Source organism: Oxyura jamaicensis, chromosome 13, assembly GCF_011077185.1.
Source record: "Oxyura jamaicensis isolate SHBP4307 breed ruddy duck chromosome 13, BPBGC_Ojam_1.0, whole genome shotgun sequence".
Taxonomy (NCBI): Eukaryota; Metazoa; Chordata; class Aves; order Anseriformes; family Anatidae; genus Oxyura; species Oxyura jamaicensis.
In genome coordinates this window covers 268431-294352 of record NC_048905.1, presented here as the reverse complement: position 1 = coordinate 294352, position 25922 = coordinate 268431, and the positions used below count along the sequence as shown (strand labels likewise).

The window sequence follows — 25922 nt, the reverse complement described above, 5'->3', positions numbered from 1 at the left end:
GTGCAACTTGGAAGAGCCTTGTGTACATGATCACCAAAAAAAAAAAAAAAAAAAAGGCATTGGATTAAATTTTGACCAAAAAAAGCCTTAGTACAAATCCATTGATATTTTAAATATAACACATTTCCTTTCCTTTTTTCTACCTATGTCTTCTCAAACAGTTTTAAAAGATCTCATTCATGCTCAAGTCCAGGAATTTACTAACGTTGTTCAACTGTTTCATCTGTGTGACAGACACTTTTTCTACGGACCTGTTGTGATGCATTTACTCAGGATGATGTCAGAACCAAGGGAGGAGCAAGAGAACACAATTTCCAATATGAGCAACTCCAGGCACATCCTCATACTCTATGGTATGATGGTAAGCAGAAAAAAAATGTTGTCACTCCATGAAAGCAGTTTCATCATTCTTTTGGGAAAGTACTCTGTGGAAGTTCCCTCACACAAAGCTTTCTCCTCACCTTGACACTTAAATTGTTTGCTGAATGAGTTATTGACTAACCAGTAGTCTATCCTGAATAAGGAACTGCAGGTAGGTTCACACCCAAAAGCTCAGAAGATACCCCATAATGGCATGGAAACCTACGTGTCTGCTTTTGCTTTGCTTTGCTCAAAAAGAAATATAAACAGTCACCTCCTCTCCTGACTTGCATCCTTTGTGTTCCAGTCCAATTACGTTGCTGCAGGCAGCAAGAACTGAAAGACAGTGAGTTCACTCTCTGCTCCCCACCCTTTTGAACCTGTATAGCTCACCCTGTGAGTTCTGCTCCTTGGATGAAGTAACTTGATCTCTTCATGTCTTCCCCCTCCTTGTCTCTACCTTGCATCCGAACACTTGAGACTGTACAAACTGGCCAAGTGTTCACCTTCTTAGCTCATTGTTTGATGATAATGAAAATGAGAAACAGTATCAATAACAACACCGGGGTGTGTGACAAGTTCTGTTAGTCCCATTGCTGTTAAGGCTGAAGACAAGGCATTGCAGTGTGCTTTGATGTGTCTTGTGTCATACATAGTCACAGAGACACAGGACACTGCAATGGAACTATCCTCTTGGTTTTTCTTCTACCAGTGTCTGAGTTCAGCTAGGTGGTCAGATTTTTCAAGGTTGAAATCAGAAATAAAAGGCTGGATTTCTTAGAATTCTTAGAAGCAATACTTAAAGTATTACAGTCTTTGTAATCTGGGTCCCCCAACAGAAGAAGGACATGAATTCAGTGGAGTGGGTCCAGAGGAAGGCCACAAAGATGATCAGAGGGCTGGAGCACCTCTCCGGTGAAGACAGGCTGAGGGAGTTGGGGTTGTTCAGCCTGGAGAAGAGAAGGCTCTGGGGAGCATTTACGGCAGCCTTTCAGTGCCTAAACGGGGCCTGCAGGAAAGCTGGAGATGTACTTTTTCAGAGACTGTGGTGATAGAACAAGGGGTAAAAGCTTAAAAGTAGAAGAAGGTAGACTTAGGTTAGATATATGGAGGAAATTCTTTACTATGAGGGTGGTGAGGCCAGTGAATTGGAATAGTTTCTGGCTGGAGAATCATCTGCAGTAGCATGGTGCTTTGCCATAAAATACATAATCTAAAGTCTTATATAATGACCTTTGTTGCACCAAAGCACGTATTTCTTGAAATGGGGTTTTTGGCTGCAAAATACCACACTGGAAAAACCTTCAAGAAGAGAAATTTGGAGAAGGCCAGAATGGACTAGCAGATAGATCACCTTTTCCTTCCTGCTGTATTAGCAGTTTCTCAGCAGCTAGTACTCCGTTCAGGCTGTGATTGCTGTTTCAATTAATTAGATAGCACATTTTGTTTGCTTCACTTTGCTGCCCATCTTGATCAGCCTTTGTGAGTACATTCAAGCATTTCCAAGGTAAATGGTACATGATCAGTGGCCACGCGACAAAGATGAAAATTGTCCTAGGGATTGTGCCTGTAATATCAAACAAACAAAACTTGATTCAGCAGTGTAAAGATCCCACGTTCAAGTTTCTTACTTGGATCAAAACTTTCTGCAAATATATAAAGTGTATTAGAAAAGACAGTTAAACACAGGAATAAGTGTTGTACTGTGCTTTTTTATTTTGGGGTTTGTTCATTAGGCAAGTTAAACGGTACCATTTAAATCAATATCTGCTTTTCTTCTCATTGTGTATTACTGCCATAGAGGCGGTGGTATCAGTGAAAAGAATGAGTTAGTTATAGAAATGTTACATGATACAACACAGTCTATTGGCATGTTACCAGAGTAACTTCCACAGGATCTGAAACTGAGACAGAGACCAAGACTCTGCAGTTGTGTCCATATGGGCTCAAAAAGCCTGTCATTGCTGCATTCCCCAGTCACAAAAACTGTTCTTGTGGGTTTTCTCAGTTTTGAAAATAAGAAAACTGTCTTCCTTCCTTCTTGAATGTGGCTTTCTTTTCCCCTAAAGAAGCTGGTCACAATCAGCTTCAAACTGTCTCTGTCAGGGCCTGGTACTATAAATCTGTAAGTTAGCTTTCCTGTAGCATGATTATTCATCATGATGCTTATAACAAAGCAGTTTTACATGCCTGCCTTCATGCCAAAGTAGCTGAGACTTTAAAAACAAAGGAAGCTGAAGACTGTAAAACCTATGTGCAGATGAGGTAATGAATGTTTGGGGCAGAATCTGAAATGAAAGCAGCAGGCCCTTTAGCATGCAACAGGGAAAAAGCCCAGAGCAGCTGAATCACTTGCACCCAGTATAAAACTGCTGTTCATTTGGCATGAACCGAAACATTTTCCTGGTCAGGAATGGAGGTGGCAAATATTGAGAATACTCAGGCCAGGGACCACACAGAAACACAACTCAAATCATCGTTATTAAACCATTCTTCTTACAGCTGGCATATAGGTGCTCGCACCTCCCCTTGTTTCCTGAACAAGAATCCTTCTGCAAAGATCTGTCAGAAATGTTCGGTGGCAAGAAATTGAGTTGCTGTGGTCAAGTATGAAACAATCTAATTCCTATTACTCTTGTAACAGTTGGTATGTCAGCACAGCTGGGAATGGCAGAGACAATATATATTTTAAAAAGAAAAGATCCCTTCTTATGTCTCTTCACCTCTGTGTTTAATTGCTTTTGCTGCAGACAACATTGTTGGAAGCAAAGGCAATTTTTAAAGGATTTCTCCCCCCTTTCAAATAAAAACAAGATTAATGTGTTAGTTGATTCATATCATAAACATTCAGACAATGACTGTTCAGTTTCAAAATTAACAAAGAAAGCTGATACTGTTGAGAACAGAAAAAATAAATACAGATTTCCTGTTTTATGGCTACAAATAATAGCACTGTAATAAAGGACAAATTTTCATGGATAAATAAAAAGGAGAAAAAATATTACAAAATTACAGTACAGCCCTACAGAAAGTGTGTTTCTGTACTAAAGAAATGGCACTGACAAAATTATTTTTTGAGGTTCTATATTTTTTATTTACAACGAAATACATTGACAAATTGTTGAAGTATTTGTAGTCTCCCTGTTAGAGTTCAGATCTACTCTAAACACCTTTTTAATGGACAAAGATAAAGAACAGGAATTCTGTTGTGTACTCCCATATTGAACTCATGCATTGCTGGACTCCCTACTGGTTTGCTGCATGACTAACTACATGATACTAATTATGCAAAGAAAAGAGAATATATTAGCTTTCTGTCCTTGAAATTCCATGATGTATGATTCAAGAGAGTATTGAAAACCTGGGTTTCATATTTCTTCAAATTTTCCAGTGGAATTTCAAATCTCTATTGAGAATTTTAGATTACTGTGGTGGACTTACTCTTTTAAGAGCTCATTTAAAAGCATCTTAGACTGTGGGCCAGTCTGAAGAACCTCCATTCCATAGGATGTATTAAAAAGGTCTAACATGCATCCATTCCCTAAATGAGACAGAGCATAGCTACAGGTCTCCTGATCCATTCTTTAAGAAGCAAGGCAGCACACTTGGGTCTAATCGAGAACTATTTTAAAACAGTGGATTTTTTTTCCTGTCCTCAAGTCCAGTGGTTCCTTCATCTTCCAGCCAAAGCCTGCATGCATGCAGGAACCTTGGTCAGATTCAGAGATGTCTGAAGTAAATTTCTCTGTCTAAACATTGTAGATTTAGTATCCAAGAGGCTTTTTTGTGAGCAGCAAACCAAAACCTGTTTCCACTGAAGTCTAAGCTGAAGCACACATTATATTAGAGGGAAAAGGATTAAACCTGTCCTATTTTTCTCTTTAGACCTGGAACATTCGTTTTTCCACTGATCAAACTGTGTAAGTTTGCATTAATTTAAATTTGTCTTCTGTCAGGAAGGGAACATAAATTCAAGACATAAAGGCTTTTCTTTCAGCTTTCTTTTAAGAGAGTGCTGCGAAGTTCCAGGAACCACTCACAGATTGCCTTATCTTTTGCTGTTTATTAGCATACAACTCTGTAAGTATTACATAGTTTTAATTACTCCTAGACTAATACCAAACAACCTTATTATTTCTGTAATTATAGTATTAATACCTCTCACACTTCTGCAGGAACTTATTTCTTAACGTGACAGCTAACCTTAAAGCTTAGATTTAGATGATAACACATGAAACTGAATTCTCAGCTTAAGTTTTTTACTAAAATTACAGCTTCTAGCTGTTGTGGTTGCAAAGAATATCTGAAGAGCATAGCCTGGCTCCACCCTGAATGCCTAAAACAATACCAGCAGAAGACAGAAAACCTTGTTTAAAAAATAACTTCTTGGATTAGTTACATCTGGGAACTGAGGAAGGCCAGTGGGGTGGTAGTCCCTCCTAGCACCTTTTTTTCCATTATCTGGTACGTAACAGAGGAGGATTTGCCAGTCCAGCGGTCCCCCTCTTTTCTCTATTCTACTGTAGCTGCTAGAAACCATCACATGTCAAGGCTCCTGAATTTTTAGCACTTTGGGTTGGTAATACTGTAGTCCCATTTATTACAATATGACTTCAGTAAAACTAACATTCACAGAAGTTACAGGAGCTAATGTCATATCAAAAAACAACTACTGAAGTCATTTCAGAAATTTCCTTTGACTTTCAGAAGTTGAGGGGTGCTTCAGTGGTTCATTTGTGAAACATCTTTGCTTTCCAAATAGGTCTTGTGTGACCTCATTTGTTAACAGTCATAGGTGGTGTTGATGCTCTTATTACATAATTTGAAATATATTTTCACAACCTCCAGGAACCTGGAATTTTCTGACAGATTATTAATGATGAAACAGGATGCCTATTTCATAACAGGGCACTGAATCTTACTATGAACTCCTGGAATCCCTTATAAGATAGGGCCATGTTCTCAGTTTGAGCCTTTAGGCTTTAGCATAAAATAAATATATACATAATAATTACTAAGCAAAATAGACACTTGTGATGACTTCACTTTTCTTCAAGGTATATGCCTGAATACCTTAACCTATGTCCACCTTCCTCTTCAAAATAGCAATAAATGCTGATGAGAGAAGTATGTTTCATAATGATTGCACTTTGTACAGACTTAGATCCACTAAGAGTACAACTGAAATACTGTCGATACAGTATTTCATGCACAGAGGTCCATATGCTCTGCTAGGACACCGAACTTTATCAGAAGTCATAGGGCAGAAGTTAGCACAGTGCCAAGTCTGAGCTATACGCCCTCCTAAGAGGGGTTCAAGTCAGCTTGCGAAATCCCAAGTAAACATAGCCACAGTCAATGCAGCTAGGTGCAAGAATAACTCCTCTGCTCTACTTTCCTCTCCTCTCATTAGTGCCGTGATAACAGCATGGTATCTGAGCAATGTGCTTGTATATAGCACACATTGTTTCCCCCGGGGAAGGGAGTGTGCACAGATTAGCAGGGAAAGAAGGAGGGGTTTGTTTGCTCTTTATAGACAAGTGCATTTGGAGCAGAAGGCAATGATGTTTTCTGACTTCCTGGAACGTTTCATTCAAGTCTTGGGCTGTCTCTGTAGAAAGACCTGTTTTCCTCTTTTCCTCTCTCACAAAGAAGCATTACCTTTATGTCTAGGTTTCTTACTATTAGGAAGGGCAAAGAATTTTTACCTGCTATCATCCTCCTGAAGCTTCAGGAGTTGTTTGAGATGTTCTAGTGCCAGGACCCACATAATGCTGACAACTTCCTCAAGTTTTTGCAATATACTGCCAAAAGGATGGAGAGGTTCAAAGGGCCTTTCATTACCTTCGGCAATTTTCCCTTTCCGCAAAAAATAGGAGGAAACAAACAGCCCTTTTTTTCCCCAGCTCTTCCCTTTACCACGGCTGCAGATCACTTAGCCTGGCCTACACTAGCCAGCATGAAAGCAGCAGTCCTTCATCTTGTGCTTCATGTGCAGCCTATAAGGCCCTCTGATATCACGAGGGCCATAGGGACGTAACAAGCTTATACTGAATTAAAGGAGAATGTCTCATGCTGCTTACAGCTCATTATTTGTTTCATATTGTTACCTCTTAGACATCAAAGGCTGCTTTGCAAATCTCTGTGCCAAGATGAATTCTTAGGGCTGCTGAAATATGATAAAATATAGTAAGCTGTCCTTCAAATACTGTGCTATTAAACAGAAGGTGATTAGTTAAAACTAGAATATTCCCTGTAATTCCACAGAAATTAAAGCATAATGAATCCTGAAATATAAAATATTGATGTTATAACCAATTTCTTTCTCTTTCAGCAGCATGCTTAACCTTTGCATTTCTTTTCTACTCTGTTTCCATTTTATTTAAAGTCACTCACTGAACACTTTGTCTTAAGTATGTGTTAAAAGCATGACATCATTTGCTGTACGGGTGTTCCTATCTATTAATAGATATATATAGATAGATAATTATACATCATTGTAATGATGTATAATTAAATAGATGTACTTCATATGAGAAAATCAATTAATGTCTAAGAAAAGTAGTTGATGAATTTTAAATTATTAATACAATTCCAAAACGGAGTGTAATTTCTCGATAGATTCTTTGCTGACTGAATGTTACTGTAGATGTTTTTTCATCTGTTTCAGCTATATTCTCCACTTTATCTTTCTCCTGCATTGATCTTTCTTCAGCTGTGGCAAAGGAATAACTGAAGAGCAGTATGAGAGCATCCAAGCATTTTACAGAGCACACAATAGAAGCTGTCTAGTTATTGTCCATGCTGAAATGATTTTCCTGCATTACCAGATCCTAACACCAACAGAGAAGTCTTATGTATTGACTGCCTTTTGGTAAGGGAAGTGCAGACTTTTCCAGGGATATTCTTATGGCTTAAAATAGTGTAATGGACTGCACTGGATGTTGCTTCCTTTGTCACCTTCAAGCAGATGTAGAAAGGCCGTAATTGTTTCCTGGAGACTTATTGATCCCAGTCCAGTAGTGCAGTTCTGGGTTTTAAAATACTGTCTGATCCCATCACATATCCATTGCTAACAATCACTGGCTCTAAAAAATGAGACTGATTGATCAATCAATTGATCTAGTTCTCTATTCATCTACCCACCTTTCACAGTCTCTGTCATTTCTTAATTGAACTGAAATTCCTATTAGTGTAATAAAAAAGATCAATATATCATTGGTTATCTGGGCTTGTACTCAGCAAATAAATTTGTTGCCCAAGGATTTTATCCTTGCCTATTACTAACTTACTATGAATGCCTGAAGAAATAATGCTATATGTAATTTTAGAATGGCAAAAAAAAAAAAAATCAAAACGAAATAATAATAATAATAAAACCCACAAGTGTCCTGCCTCCTTTGCACAGAAGTTGCCTGACAAAAAAAAAAAAAAAAGCTGTAAATGCTGTTTGAATTTAAGTCAATTAGTTACTACTGGGTTTTTCCCCTTACTTTCTGTTTTATATGTTATTTCCCCCACCTCCACCACTATATCCTGGCCAAAGCAATGGTGACAGTGGATTTCAAACAGTTACAACATCACACTCAAGAAATGAGTGAACCTCACTTACAGTGACCAACTTGCATCTAAATCCTAGTGTTAGCATAGAGTGTAGCATATCATATTTATCAAATGTAAACAACAGATTTATGATAGAAACAGCAGACCAGTGTAATAGGAAGCATTGCATTACTCCACTGAAAAGCAGTGAACTGTATTTATATGCATGCTCTGAGGGAGGAACTTTTGTGCTTTCCTGTATTAAAGAGGACTGGTATCTATAGTTCTGCAGCAAATCTTACAGAGGTGAGATTCTTTTTTATCTCTGCCCAATATTTTGAGTGACTATGAAGATTTGCAAAAACATATCGTGGACATATGTACCAAAATCCCATTGACTCCACGCAATCCTTTACTGTAGTAAATGGGATTAATTCTTAAATCATTTTTGAAATGTCAAAATGTCACATCTTTTTTTTTTTTCTTTTTTTTTTTTTTTTTACCCTTCCTCATGATAGTTCTATCTCTTTCCCCCTATTCTTTTTTACTTTTAATATATTTCATTTGAGGTGAGAATTGTCTCTAAGTACAGGTTGTATGTATAAATGGAGTCTACGTAGAGATACATGTGTTGACTGGACAGATGTGAATTTAGTGGGGGAGAAGGGAATAGCACTAAGAGGTGAAAACTGCTCTTTTACACTTCCCTTCTTTAACACCAGCTAGTGCTGTTTATGTACTTGTATTTTATATCTAAATCCAGCACTAAATCAAACAAGAATTAGCTCTAATTGGAAACTTGAGTAGCTACGTTAGTGTGATGGTGGCCAGTTAATTAGATGAGGCCACAGTAACACTATTGTGCAATTTCTACTTTGAAGGTAGTGGATTGCCTACCAGCTTGGAGCACAAATGAGGTAAACACCTTATTAACCTCTCCATCTAAGGAGAGATACCTGGCACATGGATTAGCTTTAAGGTAGTCCTGTGTGGAGTCAGGAGTTGGGCTCAGTGATCCATGTGGGTCCCTTCCAACCCAGAACATTCTGTGATTCTGTGCTCTTGGATGGTTGTTGTAGATGCAACATGAACCACTGTTGTATAAAGCTGAGTTTTTATTATTATTATTATTATTTTAATAGAAGTGGAATGTATTTTTTCCTTCTATTATTTTCCACTTCTGCGAAGGCTTGATCTTGGTCCAGTGATTACATGCAGTAACTTGGTACTGAAGGTTTTTTAGGGAAGGTCATTGATAAGTTAATAATATGCAGTTTTTCCTGATGAAGTCACATAAACCACTGTTTAATTATGTAAAAAGAACAGAGTTCCCTTCTCACAGCTACTACATTAATAATTACTGTAATATAAGGAATTTGAGCTGATAAAACAAATTGACCTCCATGCAAAACTAGCCAGGTGCTGAAGGAAATTCCATAAAGAGGAATCATATTGATTATACAGTTTATACAAATCTTCCTTTTACTAATGTTACACTTTTTTTTTTTTTTTTTTTTTTGGATTATGATGAAAAAAGTGTGCAATTTGACAAAGCAAAAATCATCTATCCTTCAAAAGAAAGGAAAACCATTTTCAGAAAGGCCATTTCTGCCAAAAGGGAGTATTTCCATTGCAGTAGAGGAAATCAAAACATGGACATAGGGTTTCCACCAGTCTCTCATTCAGTGTCATAGGGGAAGTAGGATAAAATGATGGGAGAGAAACTGCTGTCCTCCAAATTTCCCCATAAGAATGTATGAGCTCATAATGGAAAACCAGACTGTCATCAAAAGATATTTTCACAATCTCTGTGTTTTAATATTTAAAAATTCCATTCTGATGGATCATAGCAAACTATCTTATCATGGAAGTTCCACACAGATGTGTCTGTACTCCGTAACTGGCATCTAGGATTCCTGACATAAAGCTTGGGTACTGCATTACTCCGTTTGTCCTGTAGCAGTAGCTAAGCAAAGGCAGTCATGTGGGCTGAAGTGTACTTGTTTATGTGTATGTGTTTATGATCGATCGTTAACTATTTATGCTTCAGAACTGAGCAGGCATTTAAAGACTGCCACCAGGCTGGCCAGATGTTCAAGCTAAGCAGTAGTGACATTTCAGTCAAAAAAGAAAAGCCGTAATACATGGCTGATATACACAAACAGGTAAGTTAATATGGGTTGAGTCTATCAGGGGAAATGTGTGTCACTGTTCACCCCTCAGTCCTGGTTCCTGGATGCTGATGCACAAAGTATGCTCTGTGGGGCATCCTGTAATCTTGGTCTACCGTATATCTGCACTGGAAGTGTAAAAGCACACTGAGGCTTCCTACCTGACCTTGTAACAAGTTTTCCTCTGGAAGGAGAAGCAGATGAATGGGAATATGGTGCATAACCCAGTCTCCTTCTGACAAGTATTTCAAGGGTAACCAGGAGACAATTTTGTTACCTGGAACAGTTTAAATGCCCTTCATTTGCCTGTGCCGCAGCTGTTTCTACCGCATCTTTGTCAACTTGCTTTCTCAGATTTCCATTTTGTCTTTTTGAACAGTTGAACCAACAACAGCAGAAATGGTTTCTGCATGGCTCACCTTTGGCAGTGACCTAGATAACAACAGCTGTTGAGATAGGAGCAGGAAGATAAACAGTATATGGGAATGGATGGCCCAAAACTGGCTGAGAAGACATTTGTCTCCAATGCTCATTTAAGAGAGGAAGACAAGGATCAGCCAGATTAATAACCCAGGAATTACAAAGAGATGAAGTACAAAATAATTGAAAATTTGAGACACTGGCAACAGAGATCATGGGACCGAAGCAGACCATCAGCCAATACCTGATTCAGCACTGCCCCAGGTAACTCCACTGGGATCATGATCTCTGCCTCTGCCTGACTGAGCATCCTCCCCTTCAGGCACCATTAGTAGCCAGCATGCCAGCTACTGGAGTGATGGTATAAGGTGTAATGCATAGGGTCAAACATTTTGAATAAGCTTGTATGAAATTATGAGGTGCTTTCTCACCAGTATGTGCCTTAGCAGACTGCAGGAAGCAGCACAGAGCTGGAGCACCCAGGAGGTAAGGAGGTGGACATGCACTCCCAAAGATGGTATGTGTTTGTAACCCACACTTCCTTCCAACGTGTGCATGTGTGACCTTGTGTATGCGTGTGGGGGGGAATTAGAGCTTTTTGAGATAAGTTACAGAAGGGTGGAGATGTATAGGTATCAATTAACATTTTGGCGACGACTAGTACTCTGACTTACCTGTTGTATTATTGATATGATCTTGAATGCATAGTTCATTGGTTGCTGGTCAATTCTGTGCCATGCATAAACCAATAAACTACTTTGATCCACATTCAGCATAACTGTCAGTTTTTCTCCATGACAGAGCCATCATTTCATGCCTCACTGAGAAAGCGGTACTCGCAGCCTGCAGCCTTCTCACTCTGCTCTTTGCTCTGGCTGTGATCTCTAGCAAGGGAGAGTGTGGGGCTGACTTGAGTAACAGATTAGGTACACCAGGCTCAGCCAGTAAGTTGTTAGGCCCTTCTGAGTGCCATTGCAAGGCTTTTGTTACGTGCTTTGTCAGATGGGAGGGAGTTAAAGCTCAGCTGCCAAGGGTGTATGTGATATCTCTCGAGCAGGGCTTCTTTGAAGAGGATGGCTAAAGAGAGGAAAGGGTTCCACCTGCAATACTGCACATTTGTGTAAGGCCTTCAGCACAGGTAGAGTCCTGAAAGTACCCTCCTCCAAATAAGAGCCTGCCACCCCCTCTGCTATTGTGCTTCCCAAATGCATGACAATGAACATGAACTTCATGCCCCGGGAACTGCTGGGTTTGTAAATTTGTCTCACTGCTAATTTGCGTTGGGCTGTGGGAATACTGCTGTCCCTAGAAAGTACACAGGCTAGAGCTCTGTCTCCTTATGAATTCTTAAAGCATGTCAAGTTGAATTTCAAAGCATTTTTATGCTTTCATAAGGAATGTATTTCTTCTTGCTTATAACTTATTCGTCTTATTATTCAGGTTTGGAATAGGGCTAGAAGGAGGACAACTCAGTTCTTTTCTGCCTGACAAAGAAAGTGAATCATTTTCTATAACAACAACAATAATAAAAATAATAAAAATTAAAAAAAAAAAAAAACTTTTTTTCCTCATTTTCAAAGTATATGCTATATATGGGGCTTTTCTCATGGTTTAGTACAGGTCAAAAAAGAACATCAATTTGTAAAGAAAAAACAGTAGGTGTTAGTTAAAAGCTGCCAACATAAAATAATGTGGCAATTTCAGGTTTTTATCTCCCAGACAGAACTATTTGTTTATATGTTGGTTGTCCTAAGTCTCAACTTTTAGAATAAATGCAATTCTAAAACAGCAATTAAAAAACCATTTTCCCTTAACTCTACTTCTGACTGATGTGGTAGTTGAGATTTTAATTCATGTAATTATCTCTTTAGTGCTTACCAGATAGTAATAGATTTAATTTATTTAACTTTCTCTTTCTGTCTTCATAATATATTTCCCATCAGACAATTTTGGAAGTTTACTTAATCTGTATTTACTCTTCCCCAGATGATGAGATGAGAGACAGAAAATCGAGCAGGAAAGGAAATGCCTCTGGCATCCCATAAAGGTCATTGTAACAATCTCATAATCTCATTTCCTCTTTAAAGTTTACCTGGGAGTCCCAAACATTTTTTTTTTTTTTTTCCTTAGCTCTGCCACTATGTAAAAAAGGAACTCAAGTCCCGTGTTGCAATTCTGTGGTATTGCGGTGAAACGGAGCATCCCTTTCCTTTCAGAGTTTACAAGTATTTATAAGGGAGCCAGCACTTTGCTTCCTTCAGATCACAAAACCAACCTGCCTGACAACTGCAACTAACAGGCGTTGCGGCAAAAGGTAAGAATTCCTTTCTTCTCTAACACTAGGGCAACACAAGCCTGGCACCAGCAGACTTCAGATGAAACTAAAGAAAACTTAAAAACAATTTGTAAGTGTATTTGAATACTTGTCACGATATTTTTCTCAGAACAGTACTTAAAAGCTCCTGAATTTAAATGCATATTGTATATATGTACACAGCTAATAGAATTATTATCTAAGAGAATAGCTAATGTTATAAATTAATGATTTTCTCTATGTTACCAATATTCATTAATGGAGTGTGTTTATAGATGTATGTTTATGATGAGGTTGATCTCTGTTTTAAAAAAAATGCAACACCATTGGCTTGGCCCTGCCTTGAGCTGGGACTGGCTCAGGGGATATAAATTACTTTCTGACATAAATTACTCTGCAATTCTCAGTGAAGGAATCTGTGCTGATTTATAGCAACTTGTGCTCTGGATCACAGGGAGCACATGATGTTGGTACACTACTCAGCTATGAAGTCCTCAGGCAACTGCACTGATTACTGATGTTCAGAAATAGAGTTTATTTCTGATTAATTTTTCAACAAAATTGTGAGTTGGGGGGGGGGAGATAATTTTAGACGGAAGTTAACTTTTTTCATCAGAAACGTGAATTGTGAAGCTTCTACTTAAAATCAGACAGTTTTTTTTTATGTTAGTTTTCCATTTCAATGAAAAGTTGGTAATAAAAAGAAAGCCTTTTTTATCCCCTTCCCCTCCCTCCAAGTTTTTAATTGATATTTCAGTTATCAGTTTTATGAAGCATAGTGATGAATACCATGTGGCAGTGAAAGAAATCATCATCTTTCAGAAAGATGAAAAAGGTATTTTTCTTTCAAAAATTACAGATAAACCTGCTTACAGTAGAAAATCAGGAGCCAAGAATGTTTACCTTCTAATGAAGCAATATACCACTGACAGGCTGCCTGACAGTAGCTGGCTTTTGACCAAGGCTTCTGCCTCCCTCTGAGTTCAGATGCAATGTGAGATGGTTCCTCTCTTGGATACTCTCTCAGGATACTCATAGCTTCTGGTCCCATTAATAGGTGTGCTGTGTGGCATACAAAATCAGATGGCATTGCTTTCTTTGATATTGGCCCAGAAACAGCTGACTTCCAATCAAGTTAATCTTGCTAAGACTGCTAATAATAGCAGGAGCTGTCAGTGAGTAACAGATTTGGTGCACATGTGAGTACACACAAACTCCATAAACACAGATGAAAATGTTTCATAAAACATGAGAAGACATCATAAGGATTACTCCCCTTCCATTGCAAAAGACTTGCTTGCGAAATGCTTGGAAAAAAAAATTACCACCTAATTTTGTCTTTTTTACACACATTCAGAATTCCACTGATAGTCCGAATAGACTTAGAAAGATATATTCACCTATCTCGTTTTCTAAGTCATTAGATTAAGTCTACGTCATTCCTGTTCATTTCATTTACTCTCCAGTTAAAGGAAAAATGTCTTACCGTGTACCTAAATAACTGTTTAAGTTTTTCTTCTATGCTTCTGGTGGTTATTACAGTATTTGGCAAATAGAGTTTTTGTTTCATGAAGGGCTCTAGCTTATTCTGAATTCAGGACAAAGAATTTTATGTGGGATCTAAAACATGATTATATATATATATAATAGGTAATACAGATTCACTATATTTCTGTAACATTATATATTAACATTATATAATTATGTAACATTATTGTGTATATATATGTATATATAATGTATATATTGTGTATATATATAATTATTTAACTTTAATGTAACATATAATGTTACATTATGTCACATTATATATTTTTGAGATGTGTACATGTCTCAAATGAACACAATGACAATCACATGCATATCTTGCCATTTCTGAAAATACAGCTGTGGCACTTATTTCAGAAGTAATTTTGCCTGAAATTGCTTGCAAGATAAATCAGGCTGTGCAGCCTCAGGTGGATACTAGGTGTAGGACCAGTTAGTCAGTATTTAAGCCAGCTGTACACTGCATTATTGACACTGCTGTCACTTGTTCTCACAGCGATGGTGAAGACTACAGTCCAGAAAAATACTTCAGCTGCTGCTTAATCTTATTCACAATCTTTTTTTTTTTTTTTTTTCTTCTTTTAATAGGACTACTGACATGCTTAAACCAAGGAATGTATTTAAAAGCTTTGTAGGATTGGAATTTATGTCCATTGATCCTTTGGTCCAATTCCTTATTCATGCAAGTAGCCTCACTGGCATCAGTAGAGCTTTTCTTGCCTGAGGAATGTTTAAGTTAGGGACTTGGGAATTCTTCTGAGCTCTTGACCAGATAAAGGCCAAGACTTATGCGTGCAATTGCCTCTAAGTTCCATGATTTCTTCTCTCACAAACTGGTTCACGGTATGAATAACTAGCAGATCCAAATCTTGCCTTGAAGTCCAGTGCACACCTACCATGCAATTTTGATGTAGTCTCAGAATTCTTAGAATGGGACAATGTTTCTTAGTTCACTGGAGCTGAATCTGTCTTCTTATTCAGCTCTGAGCTCAATTTCAGTACACACTCAAGAATCCTAAATGAAGTTAAGTAATTTATGTTTTCCCTGCAGATGTCTCACCTACTATTTGCCATACTTTCATTACTTTCCTTTGCTGCCCTTTTGGAAGCCCAGTGGAAACTGAGAGAGAATGGTAAGAAGTCTTCACTTACCAAGACCTACAGCTGAGTGTAGGTCAGAAGTATGTTTCATAGTTACACTTGTGTGCACAAGCATTGAGTTGTTAACTGAAGTTTCCTAGGCCAAGGTTCTTTCTATTTGATTGTGAATAGCTAGCCAACTAATCGGTATTAATGGAAGACATATTTAGAAGTCCTAAAATATTGTCTCATACAATAGCTATTCATCTGCATATTTGCATTAGAAACTGTCTTATTCCGTATTCCCTGTTCTCTTGTTTCAAAAGTTTCAGTCATGCAGTCCAGAAGCAGAAACAGTATCTTGTGACTTATGTACAGCCCACAAGCAAACAGAGAAGAATTAATTGTCAAAAAAAAAGATTTCACAGAAAAAAATAAAATAAAATAAAAATCTCAGAACTTAGAAATGGTTTATCCAGCTTTTCTGGTGAATAAATTTAATGCAAATCCATTTGTAAATGAATACAAGGTCAATAATAAACAAATCTTTTAAATAATTTACTAACCAAAAAATTTCGCTAAATTCGGATAATCAGATTTGCTGCTTTTAATCAGCTAGTGTAGTGTTTTAATTCAGGCTGTCTTCATTGTGATTATCCAAAAAGAACCCTAATCACCATGAAAAAAGCATTCTCAATCTGACTGTAAAAAAAAAAAAAAAAAAAAAAAATTATCTTATGGATTCCCTGAGCAATATCCCCTGTGCTGAAAATTGCATAAATTTTTAACACAGTATTGAGAACATACTTTTTTATCTTTGTGTTTGAACTCTGAGATTTATCTTACCTATGCTTCAAATATCTGTAAGCAGTTCGCTAAGTTCCTAGAGTTGCATGCTTTCTGCCACTTAAGATTCAGCATTTGACATGTATTTCTTACTGTTTCTTCTCAGTGATAAAGTCTTAAAACTCTTATTTTGGTAGTGAAATGTCTTGGTGAAAAGGTCTTATTGCTCACTGGAACTCTGGTTTCCTGAGCTGCGTGCTTGTTGTGGTTGTTGACACACTGAGAAACAAATTTCTGCCTCTTCTTGTCTGTAGAGAGCACAGATTGTGGTTGGGGAGCCTGTGACAGTAGTACTAGTATGCCTGAGCAATAGCAATTAAATTTGAGAACTGCTGCCACACAGAAGTGCAGGTGAAAATCTTCAGCCAACCTGACTACTACTTCACTTCCCGTGTGAAACCATAGCAAAGAGATAAGATAATATTCCTTTAGTCAAATAAGTCTGAATTATTTTATGTGGTGTGTTTACTAATTCAGAAAGACCAGCAGGGCACTGCAGAGTTACAAGATGGCATTTAGAAGACTGTATATCCTTTTTGCAGTCAACTTTCCTCTGCTGTAGCTCGGAGATCTTGTCTCTTAATAATTGCTCCATTTGGACCAGAGTGTTACGAGTAAAGATTGTTCTCTATAGAAAATGGAAAACAACATTAGCTACACGCATATACAAACCACTTACCTAGAGCTCTTCTCCTTCCCATTATTCACTCGCAGACCTTTGACACTGAGGAGGTCCTATGGTGGAGCCTAGCACCATAGTACTGAGGGCTATTACATGCCCTTCTGTGAGCAAAAGCCAAGGGCGACGTGCAGGAAGAATATCTGAGCTCAGTGTGTCCTGGCATCCTCACCTTTAAAAGAAAGGTACCTGCCTCCTTCTCGTGGTTATAAACTGCTGTAAGATTCTCTGGGAACATGGGAAAAATCATTTCTCGAAAGAAAATGTCATCCCTACTGGCCAACAGGTTCTAGATATATTTTAAATTTCTAAGTCAAAACTCTCCTTTTAGTGAAGATCTCCAGATGACAGTGGGGATCTAAAGAAAGTCAGGGATTTTTTAGCAGTTTCCTGGAGAGCAGAGCTGAAAAAGAGTCTGAGCTCAGTTACCACACTGTTAAGTACGAAAAGCTGCTAACCAGTCTTTTTCTGCAATCTCCACAAGTGTATGTCATAGAATCTGAGTGGAATGATGAGACACCACCTAAAAAAATGGAGCTCACCTGTAACACATCTGATGAAGCACTGCCAGTTTACTGGAAAAAGGGCACAGAACTGAAAGGAACTGGAAGGACTCTGATTGCTGAAGTGAAAGAGTTCCCGGATGCTGGCAACTACACCTGTCTGACAGCTAATACCCATGAAGTTGTCAGCTACGATTTCTTCCTCATAAGTAAAATAGACTCCAATGGGCAAATGATAAGGTCAATTCTGAAAAGTTATAAAGGTATGTTCATGGGATGATATGGTGTATCTTGGTCAGCTTTGTGCATTGCACTTTTGTGAAGAGCAGATGGAGCTCTCTTCAGAAATGTGTGAGAAATGTGCACTTTAAAATGTATGCTCTCCAACCACTGTGATAGTGAAAGGGAGATGATGACTTTCTGCATGTTTGTGCATGGCACTACTGATGAGCAGTTCAGGAATCTGTTGTTATGGGCTTAATTTAGGACTCTCTAGACTCATAGGATGGAGTGATAACACCGGTAAAAAATATATGGGATAACATCAATACTGTGCCACTGCTTTTCAGGTGGGGAAACAACTGATTTGCTTTTCCTCCATCTCACAGACCCAACACTCAGGAGAGGGTCTGCCTCTAACAAACAAATCACTGGAAAGGTCTATATGATTTGACAGAACCAGGGGCTGATCTAAATTTTAAATGCTGTCATTTGGGCTTCTCTATTCATGACTAATTCACTGGAACAGGCCTGTGATATTTTGCATTTTTGCAATGAAACTCACTCATTTAAAGGGGGCTTATAAAAAAGATGGAGAACAACTTTTTGCTCGGGCAGATAATGATAGGATGAGAGAATGGTTTTAAACTAAAAGAGGGGAGATTTAGACTAGAGGTTAGAAGGAAATTCCTCACACAGAGGGTGGTGAGGCAATGGAACAGGTTGCCCAGAAAAGCTGTGAATGTCCCATTCCTGGACGAGGCCCTGGGCAACCTGATCCCTGTCCATGGCAGGGGGAGTTGGAACTGGGTGATCTTTAAGGCCCATTCCAACCCAAGCCATTATATGATTCTGTGATTCTATGATTTACCTCTCAGCATGCAGTCCCTCACTGAAGAGCCAGAAACTTACCAATTTCCAAGTTTTTTTACCCCTGGCTCTATGACCCACATATCAGGTTCTGTAGACTGACCTGCCAGTCAACTATATCCAGGGTATTAGAAAGAGCTGCTGAGAGTCTGCAGTGCTGGGCAGCAGAGAACACACACCTGTACTGAGGCCTCATCCACTTCCACACGAGGCATTTCCACCGAGTGCCCCAGTGTGCAAAGTCATGAGGTTATCCCGTGTGTGAAGTCATGAGATTATCCACTGCCTGCACTCTCATGCGCTGGGTAACAAATACAGAGGTTTTCCAACTGAATAGCTGCATTGTTTCTCTATGAAAGGAACAATATATTTGTCTATATAAATCACTTACTGACAGCTCTCTGCAACAGCTTGTGTTCTAACTCCTGTCAACAGCCACGTAGATATGGTTAATGTGGTGCTATGTAAACCAGCCTTCAGCCTCTAACTGCAGTTATATGGCTTTTTAGCTGGAAGTGGCCTAATGGGCAGCATGAAATTGTGTCTGCCTGCATACCCACCGCCTGCCAAAGGAGACAGGAATCTGTTGAACTGTTTTCTCTCTTCTTTGACTGTTTTTTTTCTTTGTCCATCTAGAGCCAAACAGGACATTTTTAAAATGTGAGGCAAAGAACTACTCTGGAATTTTCATGTGTTCATGGATGACAGAAAATGAGAGTCCAAATGTGAAGTTCACAATCAGAAGTCTAAAAGGGTAAAAGCTTGTACTTTCCTTAGCCACCTCATAGCAAGGCCAGAAGAGCCCTTGATATCACTCTTTATAGAAGATCCTGGACTGTAGGCTATTGAAGGCACATAGAAGGGGAGGAGTCCCACTTTCAGAGTCTCAACATCTGTAAAATGATTTGAGATGTCACTGAGACTAACTTAACTGATAAGGGCATGGAAGTTGCTCAAAAATTAATAAGAATTGAAAACTATTAGACTATTAGACACTGGACTATTAGAGCTGCTGCAGTACAGCCACAGAATAACTTAAGCAATAGCAAAAGCAGTTCATGAAGGGGAGAGAGAGGAAGTTGAGCCAAAAGGAGAAACAATCATAGCACTGAGTCTCTTTGCAGCAGATCCAGTGGAATTAAGGGAGTAGGAGGCTGCACCCACTGCAAAAGCCACATGTCCACTGCCAAGTCTCTGTTGAGGAACACTGCAGAAACCTGCGAGGGAAATATGTGAGGGGAACCTTATGGGGATTTCCTACCTCCCAGTACTCTTGAGGGTTTCTCCAAAACATGGAGTGCTTGGGCAAAAGTCATTTCAGTTTGTTAAAGAGGAAACAACTGTAAACTGTTTATTTTGCAGAATGCAAAAATAGACCAAGACTCAGGAAGTACTTTAGAGATGGCATCTTTTATTTGTTTCACAATGAAATAATTTAACCTTGACCTACTTCTTCCAGCAGGGTTTTGGAAAGGGCTGAGGAACACAGTTACTAGGGCTTGTCACAGTGCAGTGCTAATTAGAAGAGGAGATATCCTGGTTTAGGTTTAAACACAAATTTCTCCTTATAAGGTGATGGTGCTGGGGGCTTTTGTGATTTTTTTTTAATGTGTAATATAGCACTAAAAATGTAAAAATATTCCCACTGAACTGTTTCTGCAGTTACTGAAGTGCAGACATAGAGTGATAGATGCAACAGCAAAACACCATCTTAACAATTGCATAGTATCATTATGGCAATGAAATCCTCAGAAGAAAACAGCATTTCCATTTATTTATTTATTTATTTATTTCAGCTCTCACGGAGATGTCACCTGCAGCAGCCCTGTTGTTCACACTGATAAATCAGTGACTGAATACACAGCCCAGTGCCAGAAAGAAAACTACTGTCAATTTGCTGAAGAGCACCAGCCAATTGAGATGTTCCTGGAGGTCATTGATGAGGTGGAATATGAGAACTACACTAGCAGCTTCTTCATTAGAGATATCAGTGAGTAAACCAGAAATCACCATCAATTCTTAGCTTTATTCTTGCTGTTGGTAGTGGAACTCACAATGGTAGCTGACTGAACCAAGCATGGGAATCCCTGCCCTCTTCTACTGTAAATCTGTATCAAGCCTCCACAGTTACAGGAACAGGGGAAAACAAATTATAACTGCAGTCTGGAAGAAGATGAGGAAGTGAAGAAGCAACATACCCATAGCTTGTGACCTTCAACCCTCTCTCCCCCACATCTGCCAGAAGTTTCTGTAGCCTACTCTATTAGATATGTTTAGGACATGTGGGAGAAGTCAGAGAATAAACAACAATCCAGCAGGCTCTGCACTGAGAAATACAGATTTACTCTGATAATGGTTAATGCCAGGTATGCCTCACTCCTGATCCATTCTCACAGATGGACATCCAGGGCAGGCTAAGAGAAACTGACAGGACTAGCTGTGACCGTGATGGCACAGGGCACAGGAAAATGAAGCAGCATCCTAAAGAAACAGATGTTTTACTAAGTGCCTTAGTCATCAGCAAGGGTTAAAGATAACCATCTGTCTCTAACAGAGCCCTCTACAATCCTCTGGAAAAAAAAAAAAAAAAAAAAAAAAAAAAGAGAAAGAAAGAAAAAAGAACAATCTCACCCAGAAAGTCTCAGGGAGTGTTGTTAATTATCCATAAGAAGCATACAAGGCAGTTCTTACACATCATGCCAACTCCTGTCTTAATTTAACAGAGGCTCCGAAAGCTGGTTCATATAAAACTTATCAACAGTAGTACACTAACATGTGATATTATGTTGCTAATGCAAATTAATACATTCTGTGTTTTCTCGTGCAGTAAAACCTGATCCACCTCAATGTCAATGTCAGTATGCAGGCACAAATGGAACAGTGACCTGGATGTATCCCAGAACATGGAGCACACCAAAGACCTACTTCCCTTTGACTTTCAAGGTCAAAGTTGAACGTACAAAGAAAGGTGAAAACCAGGTAGAGATAAACATTTGATACATGATTTTCCTGCTTTGGCATGCAGTTTAAATAAATAAATAAAAGGTGCTGAGCCCCATATGTGGCAAGGTTATGTTTTGGAAGAAAATGACCTCCTTCCCAGTTCAATGAGATCCAGGCAACACTCAGGGGTGGATGCAACCTGATGTAACTGGGGAGATAAAATCCTGTCCAGCATTGCATAGCCATATTAGCATGAGAAAAGTATCTACTAACTCAGTAGGCTGCGTGGGTCCTAATGTGGGAAAATCCCAATTTCAATAAGCCTAGGATTTGTTGCACTGAGTTCCTTGTATGTTGTTAGTACCTGAGCAGCTCAGACTGACTTCTTAGTTGCATTGGCAAGTAAGGAATCAATGACTCATTTGGAAGCATTTCTGTGGAGACTGGTGAAAACTACAGTCTTTGGCTCTCACGTTCTAGTTGTTAGTTAATTGTTAACTAAATATTACTAATTCCTATTAGCTTGATGGGTTTGCTTCTGCTGCTAATGCTTATGGGTACACTAAAGGACACAGAACAGCAGTATGGTGATTTGTCTAGGTTGGCAAAGATATCAACAGCAAAACTGGAAAGAAGTGCTTAGACCAGCTGACCACAGTGCAGGTCCTTAATTGCAGTGCTGCTCCGCCTTGATTCAGCAATCCGAAAAGTGAACAAATGTAATCACTACAGTCTGACAACTAATTAAACCAAGGACACTAAAGGATGTCATTTTATATATGAAAAAAATAGCAAGCTTTTACCAGCAGATGGAGCCGTTTACCTAGTGCTGATTCCGTGATTTTAGCAGGGCTGCATTGTGCAGTCCCTTAGGTAGAGAAACTGGCCAGTCCACAGAGCGCTACTTGTATCTGCCACAAGTCTTCAGTGGAAGTCTCAACGAAGCTGAAAATCAGCAACTTCTGACTATTATGGTCCACTCTGTGGGCAAGAAGAAAAAAAGAGAAAAACTGTGATAGACAAAAAAAAAACCTTTGTTTTAGTGACAGTTTCATTTTGGGGTTTGGATCACTTTACATCATTAGCTTCAATAGAAAGTGGCTGGTTCAGTTTGTTTCTGCTGAGACTAAAGTTCTTACAACTCTCATGACTTTGACATCTATGAGGTGGCGCCTTCGAAACAACAGAGCACCAGCAGTTTTTTGAGTTACATGTGCTTATTGCAGTCTGTCTGGCACTTTACTGTACGACCCTTACTGATGGAGCTGTGCTCTGTTCATAGGATTATGACACCGATGAGCAGTCTATTCAGATTCCAGCGATTGGGCCAAAAGACAAGGTCTCTGTGAAGGCCAGGGATCGCTACTACAACTCATCCTGGAGTGAGTGGTCTTCACTTTGCAGGTAAGCCCTACAGAGCTTCTACTGGAGGAGCAGGGGACCATAGCTGGACAGGTGCTCTCAATAGTCAGGGTGAATTCCTAATCCCTGGCAGACAGGGTAACTTCTGAGACCTGCATTATCTGGTTCTGAGTCTTTTAGAGAAATTGAGGGGTGGTGTTTCACTAGATGGCTCAGACCAGCAAAGCTTTATTGAGAAATGGGCTAAAAATCTATGTCTGGGGAAAATTAAGATAATTCCTTTGTAAATTTCCTTTCTCTTATTTTACAGATAACCAGTAAGAGATCCTAGGAGCACAATGCTTCTAAAGAAAGCAAAGGATGAATTAGGACAAGTAAATAAGCATAACTAGAAGAAAAATCTGCATTTGAGATTATTAAGAAGCCACGACATATCTTTTTTCATAATAGATTAATATCACCTCTAGCATACATCATGTTATATTAACATGTGTAGTATTTTGATGCATTGCTTTCAGCTATTATTGTAGGTTCTGCATATTATTGTATTGCATTTATTTATTTATTTATTACTTACTTGATATGAATAGCAATGTCAGCTGATGGCAGCTGCTAGTAAAAGTGCTTCATCTGTTAATTGATACGGAAAGTAACTTACAGAAAGAACTGTTTATTGTTTTTTTATTTGTCCATTTATTTAATTATTTATGTGTTTAATTATTTAAGTATTTAATTATTATTATTTATTTTGTTGAAATACATCAGCATAGAAAGTCTTGGCTGCATGAGGCAGCTATGTATCATGTATCTGGGCCATCTTCATCTTCCATTCTGACAGTTAATATTTTAGAAGAAGGAACTACAAGTTCAGAGTCCTGGAAATGTTACCTGCTGTATTTTGTCAGCTGTTTGTGCTTACATCATGTTGATGGTCAAGCTGGTCAACACTGAAAATGGTTGTTGGATGAGAGATCAACCATTCCTGAAGCCCAACACTTGCAGCTGAGCCCAAGCTGCAGTGGGAGTGATGGGAGTGCCAGTAGTTGGCAGGGAAGCAGCTTCAAGGTGCCTGCATTCATTCATTCCAAAGCTGTTGTTAGGAGTCCTGCTGCCACCTTCCATGAGCATGAAAGTAAATGGCATAACACCTCCTAAATAAAACTATTTTTCTTTCATGCTTGTGATCATTAAAGGGCTTTTATTCGGTGGCCCATGTCGAGCCAGTGCATCTCACAGTGGAGTTTTCTGATAACAAAATTCACTCAGACCTGCTATGCCACAGGCACAACAAGAAGGCACAAGTAGTCAGGAATTTGCAATGGAAACCAAAGGCAGCTTAAATTATTTAAAAGTATAACTGAAGCATATCTGATATTTCAGATAGCAATTGGTAACTAGTTTTATAGATGAATGTTAAGCATCTAAGTAAAGTTAGAATAGTAGAATACAGATTACTATAGTTAATTTTGAAATTGCTTCCCTAGTACTGCAAGATGTGCTAGGTGTCTTCACAGAACCTTAGGAAAAAAAAATCAAGTCCTAGTTCTGAACTGCTTACAGTGTAAGTCCCCAGGTCTGGAAAAAAACAGAAGCATGTGTTGAAGCCTGTACGTTTTTGTCAAACAACCTAAATTGTGACTTTCAGGAGGGCAAAATACTTTCAAATATCTTGGAGGATTTAGGCCTTAATCCCTGATACAGAATCACTGAAGTTAAGAGAGATTTCCATTGTGACCACGCTTCCTTTTTTTCCAGTCTTAGAAATGGGTGGTAATTTAAAGTCTTTAAACATTGAAACATGGGAAGTATCTGATATTTCAGAAAACTGTGGATAATCTAGCTACAAGTGCTGCTAGTATTTATTAATATTTTGTATACTTCTTATTTCTGCTATAAATGCAAGAATTAAATTAACTTCATGACATGCTTGTTTTTCAAAGAAGCTAATAAATGCATCTACAAAAAGAAAATTTGGTTTACTTGTGATCTTTTAAGATTAATGGTTAATATAACATGTGACTTTACCAGAATATTTACACTGCTTCTGAGGCAATGTCTGCAGGGAGACGTAATATTTTTTGTTATATGAATTGACCAATGCTACCAAAATCATGGTCTGTAAAACTTTACAGGACAACACTGGAAAGTGACATGTGGTGCAGAAGCCTCTTCTGCAAGCTGAGAAATGATTGCTTCTTTTGCAGTCTAAGGGTACATTGAAATTCATTGGCCTTTGTGGTCAGGAGGTTTGCAACTGAAACCAGGCTGACAAATCTTGAGGTCTTTGAGGTTTCTCTCTGATACTGTTGGTACAGTGTTCAGAATTAGTGGGACCTTTCAGTTCTTCAGATATCTTGGGTGAAACCCTGGCACCATTGAAACCAACCATTGAAACCCTGAATGAAACTTTGAGTCACATTAGTTTACACACAGAAATACTCAGGTTAATGTACAAGTATCCTGACAAAGCCAATACTGATCTACTGTCTTAGGGGAATATGCCTTTCAGTGCCAACAAGATGGTGCAGAAATATGTCTGTCTGTGTGGAATATGCCTTTCTGTGCCAACAACAAAGCACGACTTGAAACTCCACTTTCTTCTGCAGAAAGCAAGTTAGTTGAAAGACGGCTGCACTCTAAGACATAAAGTTGGTTACAATCTTTGATTATCTGTTTCCTGCGACCTGATACAGTACCTCTGAACGTCTGCTCTAGAAATTGTCACAGTCTCCCATCTCTGAGCATCTCACTAATTTGTAGTAAAAGGTGTTACTTTGACACCACATATTCACTAGGGTGGCTCCATATACATATATTTCCTATTGTATTCTATCCATTCAATAAAATAATAGTTGATGTGTCAGTTAATCCTCATGCTTCTCTTTCTTAATTCCTCTCCTTGTTGAGCTGCAAGTAATCTAGAAACCTTATAAATTTAAAAATAACACAAAGTTGGCCTGCACAATGCACAAAGTTGCCCTCAAAGACTTCAGACTGCAAAACCAAAGTTGCAGAACTAAAATCACGGTGGAATTAAGTGTATTCCTGTGGATCCTATTGCATGA

The 25922-nt window shown here is 38.6% G+C and overlaps 1 protein-coding gene across 8 annotated transcripts in view; it reads left to right on the top strand.

Moving 5' to 3' along the window:
• IL12B (interleukin 12B) overlaps positions 1-24774 on the top strand; it is a 76287-nt gene extending 51513 nt beyond the window's left edge. For 2 of the 8 annotated variants that reach the window (XM_035338893.1, XM_035338891.1), the window contains 10 exons: positions 235-361; positions 11551-11631; positions 12624-12807; positions 15407-15488; positions 17445-17726; positions 19189-19306; positions 20349-20542; positions 21380-21537; positions 22778-22899; positions 23168-24774. In XM_035338893.1, the coding sequence (XP_035194784.1) occupies positions 15407-15488; positions 17445-17726; positions 19189-19306; positions 20349-20542; positions 21380-21537; positions 22778-22899; positions 23168-23171 (960 nt within the window). In that variant the 5' untranslated portion in view covers positions 235-361; positions 11551-11631; positions 12624-12807 and the 3' untranslated portion in view covers positions 23172-24774. Of the gene's footprint in view, positions 1-234; positions 362-10139; positions 10758-11073; positions 11632-12479; positions 12808-15406; positions 15489-17444; positions 17727-19188; positions 19307-20348; positions 20543-21379; positions 21538-22777; positions 22904-23167 lie in introns of those variants that run through there. The other 6 variants (XM_035338897.1, XM_035338892.1, XM_035338895.1 and 3 more) reach the window with 6 other exon arrangements.
• The last annotated feature ends 1148 nt before the right edge of the window (positions 24775-25922 follow it).